Here is a 12,087-nt window from a genome sequence, read left to right as displayed (position 1 = left end):
TGTGTGTGTGTGTGTGTGTGTGTGTGTGTGTGTGTGTGTGTGTGTGTGTGTTCATCAAGGAGAAGCGGCGTCTGGCGATCCGTAATGCAGCGCAGCAGTGGGAGGGCCTCAGGGCCTGCCTGGAGCTGCCACCAACAAATGGTGCTAAAGAAGAAGTTAGTCCGGAGAACAGCCCCGCCCACAGCCCCGCCCAGTCCAATGGCCTCGCGCAGGAACCTTCTCCAGATGAACCCAGGTACACGCCACGTCAGCAGACCATAGTGACTTAAAGAGACAGTTCACAATCAGAAATATACATTCTTCCTGTGAGATGCTGGAACTACATGGCACTCGGCTTGTGGTGCTCAAAGAGCCAAACAAATCTCTTTTCAGAAAACATGACCCAGTTATTCAAGATGATCCACACATCTTGTTGTGAGCAGTTTCATGTAGGAACTATTTTCCTTCTACCGAACTACACCGCTGACCGTATCACCGCGCTGAAGGAGGCGTGCAGCTACTCAGTGTTGTGTGTGAGCTTCCAGTCCTCATGAGTCTCCTCTCCTGACCGTTGGAGGGAACATCTGATAGAGGGCCTTGGTACTGATGTGGGGAATGATAAAGACATCTGTTGAAGACGAGCAGCTTTCAGATACAATTACAACACTGTGATCATTTTCAACCAGTTTCATGTTTGCAAAAATCTGCACAATTATGTCAACGCTGTCCTGAATGGACACATGATAGCCAATGAGAGACACGTCAACAAGGTAGAAGAAGGTAGAGGACTTTTAAAACATAACGAGACATCAAGATGGTGAAGCCTCTTCATTTGATGACAGCTGAGAAGAAGGAAAGGAAACGTGTGTGTGTGTGTGTGTGTGTGTGTGTGTGTGTGTGTGTGTGTGTGAGCACGTCTGTTCAGGCTTGCTTCTCCTTCATCTGAGAGGGTTCTGAGTTGTATTGTTTTTTGTTTGTTTATCAGACGGATAAGTCCAGGTTCTGGACCAGAGCGACCCTCAGGGGGAGTGGAGAACAGACTCCGCACCAACAGCCGTCCAAACAGCCCACGAGATCCCAAGTAGGTCGTGTGTGTGTGTGTGTGTGTGTGTGTGTGTGTGTGTGTGTGTGTGTGTGTGTGTGTGTGTGTGTGTGTGTGTGTGTGTGTGTGTGTGTGTGTGTGTGTGTATCAGTTAAACCAGGACTGCAGAGTATTTCTTTACTGAAAGAAGAGCCCAGAACAGCGCTGAAGGCTTTTATTAATGGTATCTTCTCTGCGCCAACACGGGTTCTGTGTAGCAAACCATCCGTCAGGTTACTCACAATGTACCTGCTTGAAATATTGTTCATCCAGATAGTTGGTTGGCTGCTCCTGCCTACCGGACCTCGTTGATCATTTACATGCAGTGCTTCTAGCAGCTCGTTTTCTTTACTTTGGCCGAACAGTCTTAAGGAACATGTAGAGAGATCATCCTGGTTGTAGATTTGATCCATGCAACAGATGTTGCATCAAACCCCGTCTCTAAATCAGCAGACTGCTAAATGTAATGTGAGGATACAGGGCTCTGATATACTCTGCCGCACAGAGTGCGACCCAGGTCTGGATGAGTTATGAGAGGGAGGGCTGAGATTAAAGTGGCGGCTGTGTCATGGACGATAATTACATGTTTCAAACGCAGCTTTTCATTCCTGCACCGGGATATGAAAATGGCCCCGAAGCGCAATCCCTCAATGACAATGGCTCTCCTTTACGGGGTCGTGTGGCTGAACAGGTTGTGTTAACAAACAGGACTCACGCGATGCAATCTACCGACGTGAGTAGTATCGCTTCGGCTTGAATTAAATTACAAAATACAAAGAGCCAAAGGAATAAGAACAATAACACGTGTAACACATGGGAAGAGTTCTAGTTATTTAAAGGCCATGCTGAATAAATAAGTTTTAAATAGTCACTTATAGCCGTCTGTAGGGAACTCCATAGTTTTGGTGCAAAGTTAAAAAAGCTGAACCTCGCCCTGTGTTGTTGATCACTATGGTAACAACAGAGTTAAATATAAAGAAAACAACCACACTGCCTGAAGTTATGATGTCATCTCTGGTTTGCATTAGCAGCCTCCGTTTGGTGACACAATGAGATTGAATGTTGACAGCGCAGTGAACACGATGGTGTCAGTGAGGTCCTGCAGTAAGTTATGGGACAAAGGCTTGTGTCTGCCAACGTGTGACCGTTCCTCTGTGAGAAAAGTACCATTTATTCATTTAAGAATTGAGCGGGGACCCCCAACATGTGGTTTTGCAGGCACAATGGTGAGAAAGAAGTTTAGCAGGCTCCTCAAACGAAAGCTTTAATCCACCACTCTCTGTAGAAACACACGGGACAGTAACACTCTGCAGGCCTCACATCTGCACTGCACCAGGAACTGCCTCTTGAACCATTTGTTTTCACTGTGAGGATGAAATACTCTTTTGAAATGACTGCTCAGAGGCTAATGTTTCATATGTGTTACAAGCCATGTCTTTGGGGGGGGGGGATTAAGTTGTTGAGAGATGACAGATGTCCTTTTCAAAACATGTGTAGGATTAAGTGAGACCGCCCTAATTGAATCACATTCAGAGTCTAATAGGCCAGAGCGGGATCCTTGTAATTGTGACAAACTCTTTATGAGTTCTTCCCGCCTCTCCGCTTCTTCTCTTGGTGTTTCAGGGATTCAGGGCCCCCCGGCAGCCTTTCAGCTGTGATGATGTGGGAACACCATGACACAGTGCAGAGTGTGTTGATGGCTCTTGTCCAGGAGCACAGACATGTTCTTTGGGGGGGGAGATGACTCTTCCACGCCGTATTCACTTTTCTTAAAGGAGATATATACTGATCATTAAATAGTTCAGTGCTTCTTGCTCACAGACATTTACATCTCTGAGGTGCCTACCAACTCACAAACTGTAAAATAAGTTTTTATGTTCTGCCTCGGTCTGAAAACATGGATTCAACAAGCCGACAAGATTTGTCTCCTTCTCCTAAAACACCCGCACACTTAGAATATACCTCCTACCATCTGAGCCCCCCCCCCCCCCACGGCTTGAGAACTACCTTTGCAAAGGTGCGCCATATTTATCTTGCAAGCCAATCAGACAACTTAATTTAATTAGAAAGATAAAGCATGTAAACATGATCTAGTAGAAACATATGAATATGATTAAGAAAGGCTTTGGCGTCACCTTAAATATCATGTAATGAGTCTGTATGACACCATGTTGCAGCTCTAATCAACAGCATGTCTCTGATGCATCAGCCAAATACGTTTATAAACTATGTAATAAACCAAAAGCTTAAACTAATATTTTTTCTTCAAGGCTTTATAAAAACAAACGACTATATTTGGAGGACAAAAAGAAAACGAGGAGAGAAACTGAAAAGTAGATCCGTCTCCACCGCTCCTCACGTCTCTCGTCCCTGTAGTTTCCCCTTGTACCTGGACCTCCGATCTTCTCTAGCATGCCTCTCATTTTGGGCTTCAATAATCCAGTTTAATTGTTTGTTTGATTCCCCAAATCTTTAATTTAGCCGCTGAGTTATGTTCCTTCTCTCCGGAGCAGAGAGGGGTCACCTCTGGGGGATCCGTCTGACTGTAACAAAGGTGCCCTTTTACAAAGAAGCTTCAGTTACAGTACAGCTTTAATTAGTTTCCTTCTGTATGTACCTCTCTGTCTTCATAACTCTTTTCTCTCACACACTTTCTAAAAATCGGTCTCAACAAGAATCTTAGATTGGAGTGCTGCAATCAAAGGATTAGCCTTTCAACCACTGCGGCGTTCTGTTTCTGCGAGATTGGGAGGGTGTGAAATATGAATAGGGCTGATTCAGTCTGTTGGACTGAAATCTAAATGATCAGCGTTGAGTAGCGTGCAGCCAGTAGCCATCTGATGCCCTGAAACGTCCCTGAGTGTCAGCAGACCCAGAGGGCTGAGCGCTCGGCCAGGGAGATTATCTCTCCTTGAGACTCGCCCAGATTCTCCTCTCTTACGACTCTTATCAGGGAAGGCCACTTCCACTGTCGCATGGGAGCAAGACACATAGGACTTTGATTAGACGGCTGTCTACTCCTGCTTTATCTAATACATGTGAGCAAAGCTCCAAGATGTCCTTCAAGTTTCACATGAAACACACTGTGTGTGTGTGTGTGTGTGTGTGTGTGTGTGTGTGTGTGTGTGTGTGTGTGTGTGTGTGTGTGTGTATGTGTGTGTGTGTGTGTTTCACAGGCTTCTGGAGGCCGGGAGCAGCAGCATTCAGAGCTTGTCCCTGTCTGACAGTCACCTGGCAGAGCTGGATGGAGACACCCTGCGATTATTTGGACCCGGAGCCCTGGAGGCCCTGGAGAGGGGCTGGGGAGTTCAGACCGCTGGTGCTGTCACTGTAATAACCTTCCGCTACATCAACTTTGACGCCATTATACCAACACTGCCGCGAATAAGGGTCAAGTTCCCCAATCTATCGGTGAGAGCACGAGCCACATGAAGAGCGACGTTAATGTTGATATAAAGAATGACTTCACTCTCAGATGTTGTTGAACTAAACACCAAACTGCCCCGACATGACACAGAGAGGGAGGTGTTGGAGGTGGAACCTGCTTCTCACAGCCAAATAGTCTTTGTTTGTCATCAACTTTGGCCTTTTTCCACTGAAACATTTCCTATATTCGGATGTTGTAGTACCAGAGCACCACATTAACCCGATGTACATGCTCCCCTAACATCACCTGACCTCGGCAGAGAACTGGAAGGTGCTGAATATTCAGTTGTGGTCAATCTATATCTATATATATATATATATATATATATATATATAGATATATATATATATATATATATATATATATATATATATATATATACAGCACTGTGTAGTACCTCTACCTCGCTGAGACAGACTTGTTACTTTTGCTGCAGCACCTGATCTTCTTGGAAACCAACATCAGCCGTCTGCTCCAGCTGGCTGCCCTGGCTCAGGTGAGGCGTCTGGACCAGCTGACCATCCACCTGGGGGGAAACCCAGTGGTCCGTCTGGCTCTGTGGCGCTCCTTCGTCATCTACCGCCTCCACCACTTCAACCTGCAGAGGATCAACGGCCAGGAGGTGAGCGCTTAATGCATTCCTCCTCCTCCTCCTCCTCCTCCTCCTCCTCCTCCTCCTGTATACACAAAGAGATTAACCAATAACACATTTCACTCTTCATCATCAGGCATTTAATGCATCATTTGTTTCATTTGCCAGGTGAGAAGCTAAATATTATAATTGAGCAAATTTGAAGATTAAAATAATATTTGGACTTTTTGGGAACTAGGTTTGGCTTCCTGCAGGAGCGTCGGAGCAGAAGATCTGAAGGCTGCTTAGGTTCTGTCCAACTAACACGTTATATCTTGTTTGTTTAATCTACATTTCATTTAATTTGCCTCTAAATTAAAACTCTAGATTCAAGACTTTATTTGATAACCTGCCGTTTCTTGTGTCAGCTGTAGATTTTTAATGTTTCATCCAAACTACGGCTGCAACTCACCATCGTTTAATCTAACGATTATGTTTCTAGATTAATCGTTTAGGCTATAAAATGTCATAAAATACAGAAAGACGTCCGTTCCAGTTTCTCCAAGTCCAAGGTGCTGTCTTTAATATGGGTTGTTTTTCAGTCCAAAAGCAAAGATATTCACTTCAATATGGTGAAAGATGGAGAAAAGCAAGACTTCTCCATATTTGAGAGGCTGAAATCAGCATTTTCTTCCTTTTTTGCACGAGGAATTACTTTAACGATTAACAGATTATTAAAATAGTTGCCGATTATTTTCCTACCGATGGACTTATTGATTAGTCAACTAATTGTTGCAGCTCTAATGTCTGTGAGCTGATCTTAGAAACACAGCAGAGTTTGACTTTGTCAGAGTTTTGAGATACACAAGAAGTGACCGATCAATGAAGCATCTGCTGTGTGTGTAAATGTTGGTCTGTGTGTCCACCAGGTGACCATGAATGATGTGATCGCTGCAGAGCGTGTGTTTGGGACACTGGGTCACATAGCGGCCACCGAAACGCCGCGCTGCCGGCTCCTCCTGCTGCTGGAGGAGTCCAGGTGAGAACTTGATCTCTGACAATCGACCACAACGTAACATTAACTTTCAGTTTAATGACAGGTGTGTGCCGCGTCCTGGACTGTGTATGTTGTTTGTTTAAATATGTCAAGTGTGTGAGAGTTACAGCGGTACATGTATGTGCATGCCTGTGGGTAGCGCTTTGCATATATGCACTTGTGTGTGTGTGTGTGTGTGTGTGTGTGTGTCTGTGTGTGTGTGTGTGTGTGTCTGTGTTAGACAGCGAGCCTGGCACAGAGCAGCCAGGGGAATTAGACTCAGTGTCTCAGGGTAAGGGTGGGTACTTGGCACTTCGACACAAACATTCTTCTCCCTCAGCCAAAAGCACTCGAGGTCTGTCACTCCAAGTAGACATTTTTCACCTTTTGAATGGTTCTTATGATCTGGTTGAATGTGGGCAGCTTTAATCGCGACAGATCAAAAGCAAAGCTGCACAAAGTACCACTGTTCCTCCTCCGGCAGGTTAAACCACCTGACTACGTAAGAAATCTGTATTACATGTAGCTCTCTAAATAACCTCCATTTCGAGAACATAATTAAGTAAAGTAATCGCTATCACCTCCGCGGAGGAGCTTATGTTTTCGGTTCGGTTCGGTTCGTTGGTTTGTCAGCAGGATTGCGGAAAAATCAGTTTTTGATGAAACTACACGTGCAAAGGAAGACCTCATTACATTGTGGAGCGGCTCTGAATCACGGGGCAGATACATGTTCAATAACATATATAAACAAAAAACAGCATGTGAGCACCGTAGGGACTCTGAGAAACCTCGGCGTCCTTCATTGCCCTCTTTTGTAATGATGTTGAAGATGAACTCGTACATTTAGGACTGAAACGGGCTCTCGGCTGCATCTCACCCGGATTCATACTCTGTTGACGACTGCGGAGAGTCAACACACAACAGCCCCGAGGACAAAGAATGTTTCCTCATCAGCACTGAAAGTCTTAATCACTGCGTGCAGAACGATTACCCCTGAAGTCAAAACATCCATTTGCTAAACTAAATGCTGCTGGATGTGTCCACTTAATAAAACCCTCCTGCTGTAGACTGTGTGTCGTACAAAGTGCGGCTTCTGGATAAAGAATACAGGAAATGAAGTAACGATTATACCATCTGCAGAAAGAGTTTATGTTTCATGTTCCCACAGAGCTCTTGTTGCTCAGTGGGCTGCGGGTTCACACACAACATCGTCGAGGTGTCTTTGTTCCTGCACGTTAGAGTGTGAAGAGGTCGAGGAGGCCGTCGCATTCACGAGGTGTGAGGATGCGTTCCCGCTACGATCCTACTACCCAAGATGCCTTGCGTGTTGTTGTATGTGTGGCGGCAATTTAAGCCTTTGATACATATATACATATATATACAATATATATACATATATCTATATATATATGGTATATATGTATATGTGTAATTATATTATTATATATATATATATCCATGTGTTTATATAGATATATATATATATACATGTTTGTGTGTGTGTGTATATATATATATATATATAATACGTGTGTGTGTATAATATATATATATATATATAATATGTTGTATATATATATACTATATATAATATATATATATCTATATATATATATATATATAATATATATCTATATACATATATATTAATATAATATATATATCTGTCTCTCTACATATTCTCATTCCTATATATATATGTTATCCATTCCTTCTCTCTATCTCTCTATTGATGTAGTCTCTCTCTTGTATCTCTCTCTCTATCTTCTCTCTCTGTATCTATATCTTATTTCTCTCTCTCTCTGTATCTCTCCTATATATATCTCTATTTCTCTATATATCTCTACTGTCTGTATCTCTCCTCTCTCTCTGTCTCTCTCTCTCTCTCTCCCCTGTCCTCTCTCTCTCTCCTCTCTCTCTCTCTTTCTGTCTCTCTCTCTCTCTCTCCTCTCTCGCTCTTCTCTCCTCTCCTCTCTCTCTCTCTCTCTCTCGCTCTCTCTCTCTCTCCCTCTCTCTCCCTCTCTCTCTCTCTCTCTCTGTCTCTCTCTCCCTCTCTCTCTCCTCTCCCTCCTCTCTCTCTCCTCTCTCTCTCTGTCTCTCTCTCTGTCTCTCTCTCCCTATCTCTACTATATATCTATATGTATATATATGTATATATATACATATATATATACATATACATATATATATATATATATATACATGTATATATATACATTGTATATATACATATATATATAATATATATATATAACAACATTGCACAAGACCTTTATAAATAGATTTTTAATTAGATAGTAAAACTCAGCAACTGAACTTTTGTTTCAAACCCAAAATGTAAAAATGAACTTTACACACAGTTCTACAAGGTTTCCATCAAAGAGCCATTTGAGTTATTATTGTTCACTCAAGGGAAGTTTACACTCAATTACACATTGACAAAATTACAATTTGTGTGATGGATACACAACACACGCACACACAGGTCTACCTTCCGGAAGCTTGTTTTACCTCGTTAGTCAGCATGATATGTGACTGACGCACACACACACACACACACACACACACACACACACACACACACACACACACACACACACACACACGTATTTTATCCTATGTGGAATGTTTGCCTGCAGCCCTCCTCTGTGTTTCAGCATCCTGGCACCGGCCTGTGGAACATGTCGGTGCAGTTGTGTAACACATGAGATTTCACACTGATAGACGGCAACATTTGATGTAGTTTACATCTACTGCACGACTGATTCATAAAGTGTACATGTGTGAAATTAAAACACTGGCGTAGTGTTTCATTTGTGTTCAGTCTGATTCTCTCCTCGAGGGGAGGAAGTTTTATTTGGCATCGTTATTACTCTGCTGTCACAGTTCCTCCCCAGGTGTCTTTGTGTTTCTGACTCCGTGTCTCTTCTCTCTTCACCCTGAAGGAAGCGCCAGCTGCAATTCCTGTTGGAGGGGCGTGGCCGGCGGGCAGGACTGAGTCCGGAGGAGCTGCGTGACAACGGGAAGCTCCTGGGAGAAGGCCTGAGCAGAGCGCTGTTCAACTACCCAAGCAGAGACTGCAGTGCAGAAAGCCCTGAGGTCAGCTCAACCTGGTTTTAAGCAGTGGCCTAGTTGTTTGAAACTCTTGAAATGGACTCAGAGTTTAGTTCAGTCTCACATCAATCACTACGTTGAAGGGTGTTGTTGAGTTGAGTGACGTCCACAATATGGCAGCCTTCATGCCTCTTCAAAATCACCATGGTGCTTTTATTGCTGGAGTGCAGGACATTTACATATAGATGAACTTCTGATGCATTCAAGCCCTCGACTAACGAGTCCACACAATGCTTGTTTCACCACCAGGGGAAGCTCAGTATTTCGCAGTACACCAGACTCTGTGGCGACACGCATGCCTGCAAGTGAGCTCGCCGCATCTCCCACGCTCTCTTTCAAGTCTTCCAGTGCAAACGATCTTACCTAAATCTTTTTTTTTGTATCTGGAGCATCCACTCAATAATCTTAGATTCCGCCGCCATGATGTTGCATTCATTTTTGCAGTAAATCTAACTGAGCTTCACAGAGCAGCGAGATGCAAACTGAATTGTGTTGCAAAATAATGCTCCACAAACTCATAAGTATGTAAAACTCATAAATCTTGCACACCGGCAGACAGGAACACTCTCTGCATGCCAACCACGTGTGTGACTGGTGTGTGAGTGTGTGCGTGTCACTGCAGCTGACATGTGGGCACGTGCCATCACAGATGTTGCAACACCATCTGATTTCACTTTCTATGCTATTGTGTTGTAGTTTTAAAAACATGACGCAAACCTTCATTTCCACTAAAATAAATAAATTATTAGGATTTTGAATAACAGCCCACTCTGCAGTTGATAAATGATTTCTATCTACAAACGATACCAAGAATATAAAGCAGTATATCACACGTTAGCTGGCCTCTAATTGCAGTAGCACAAATGCAGTCGTCATAATTTGAACCTCCTTCCACCGAGCGGCTGTGCAGCGTCCCATTGGAGGGTGTGTTTGTGCAGATCACGCACCACCGTGCAATATTAATGCTCATTTTGACATTGAACTGGTTTTCCTGCCTCCTCTTTCACGTTGATACTCCAAGAAGTGGATCCACATGTTTCATCTGGTTCAGATTTGAAGCCTAAAAGTAAAACTTTTAATTCAATCAATGAATTAGACTGACATCATTTTAGCTTTTTATTATTGTTTTCTGTTCATCTCAAGTCAACAACAGTAAATACATTTAACGATATGAAGTTATTCCACATTTCTTAAATAACATCTGACATTGAAATCATATTGTGGCTGCTATACATTTAGAATATTCCATATTTGTGCCTCCTGCATCTTTTTGGATTCATAATAGCATGTTTTTTGACAGCGAGGACAATTGTGTTTGTTGCTGAAGAATCAACATCCTGCTTCAGCAACTACAATATATGTGCACACGATATCTTCATTTTAGAATATGATGTATCTAATGCGTGTGGATCTGTATCCTCATTGTTTTGTATTCCTACTGACGTGTTCGTCGCCTTAATGTACTTATAACAAGTGAATCGACATGAATAAAACTCTCTTCGTTCCCTCACAGGAGGGCACCGTGGAGTCCTCGGAGCGTGCCGCCATGATAGAGCAGTACCTCCAGCAGCTGGTCCAAAGGGCGTCAGACACCAATCTGAAGGGCGAAGCTCTGCACAAGCTCTGGCCCTCCATGTTTGCAGAGATGGTGAGGGACTGTGTGTTGGAGATGAGGGACCAAGCAGCCTTCCGAAAAACCAGCCTTGCAAAGTTCTCCGAGACCAAGTGAAGAGGACCGAGGTTCACACACACACACACACACACACTTCACACACACACACACACACACACACACACTTCACACACACACACACACACACACACACACACACACACACACACACACACACACACACACACGTGGACACAGCTTTCCTGAGCGCCTGCAGGGCTTCATCTCTAACACATCATCACTCAGTGACTTATCGCTGTCAGTTATTAAAGGCTGTATCTCCCCAGTGTGTGGGAAGCTCTTGTAGATGGATGTAGATTGTTTTAAAGAAGAACTTCTCTTGATTGAATGTACATGTTCACTAACAACACACTTGTTTGATTCTTCAATGCTTGGAGCTGTAACATACTTGAAGAAAGTCAAAGGGACGTATGGACTCGCAGTGCGCTGCGGTCCCTACGGAGCATCCTCTGCACTTTAAAAGCTTTCTGAATGACCCGTCTTCACCCTAACCGTCGTCAGATGAAAATGACCCGCGTCTCTTTTGTCGAGACGAGAATGATTTTTCTGTGTCTTAAATAATGTTTCATGCTCTCTCTCTTTCTCCTGCCTGACTTAAGAAGAAGGGCAACTTTTATTAGTTTACCACTGATTTTCTGTATTGTACTTAGTATTAAAAGATTCTGTATCAACACTCAGTTTGACTTCATGGTTTGCATGATTGCTCTTCCTGTGCATCTGTCTACCGGAGTGTCATGTCTTTAATCAGGCTCAGGGTTCAGATCGGTTGTTAAGTTAATCTCTTCTGGTTCCTCTCTTAGACTTCAGTTACTTTGAAGGACGTATTATCAACACCTCATAGCCCATTGGTCTCCCATGAGGCAGACGCAGGAACCATGACGGGTCCTCTGGGGTGGTGTGAACTCAGAGAGGAATGTCCCTGAAGGCTTCACCACTTTCTCACCACCTGCTCCTGCTCCACTCACTCAAACCATCCCACAAAGACTTTTTTTAACTCTTATTTAATCAGGTATGTCAGTGGAGATCACAAAAAAGACCTGGACGAGCGACTGCAGGGGGATGGAGTGTCAAAGAACATCACACACGCACCGAGGAGTTGACGAGCACTGCTGTCCAATGTCATCCCCTCCACTGGAGATCAATGCTCTCAGGTACTTGAATGAAGGAACATCAGGATGTACGTTAC

General features: G+C 43.6%; 1 protein-coding gene across 5 annotated transcripts in view; it reads left to right on the top strand.

Moving 5' to 3' along the window:
• Positions 1 to 11,578, top strand: part of lrrc49 (leucine rich repeat containing 49) — a 34,059-nt gene extending 22,481 nt beyond the window's left edge. For 2 of the 5 annotated variants that reach the window (XM_029426803.1, XM_029426807.1), the window contains 7 exons: positions 60 to 235; positions 965 to 1,060; positions 4,237 to 4,471; positions 4,924 to 5,109; positions 5,988 to 6,097; positions 9,040 to 9,193; positions 10,722 to 11,578. In XM_029426803.1, the coding sequence (XP_029282663.1) occupies positions 60 to 235; positions 965 to 1,060; positions 4,237 to 4,471; positions 4,924 to 5,109; positions 5,988 to 6,097; positions 9,040 to 9,193; positions 10,722 to 10,937 (1,173 nt within the window). In that variant the 3' untranslated portion in view covers positions 10,938 to 11,578. The remainder of the gene's footprint in view (positions 1 to 59; positions 236 to 964; positions 1,061 to 4,236; positions 4,472 to 4,923; positions 5,110 to 5,987; positions 6,098 to 9,039; positions 9,194 to 10,721) is intronic. The other 3 variants (XM_029426802.1, XM_029426806.1, XM_029426804.1) reach the window with 2 other exon arrangements.
• The last annotated feature ends 509 nt before the right edge of the window (positions 11,579 to 12,087 follow it).

This window comes from Cottoperca gobio, unplaced genomic scaffold (assembly GCF_900634415.1).
Source record: "Cottoperca gobio unplaced genomic scaffold, fCotGob3.1 fCotGob3_240arrow_ctg1, whole genome shotgun sequence".
Taxonomy (NCBI): domain Eukaryota; kingdom Metazoa; phylum Chordata; class Actinopteri; order Perciformes; family Bovichtidae; genus Cottoperca; species Cottoperca gobio.
This window is presented reverse-complemented; position numbering and strand designations above follow the sequence as displayed.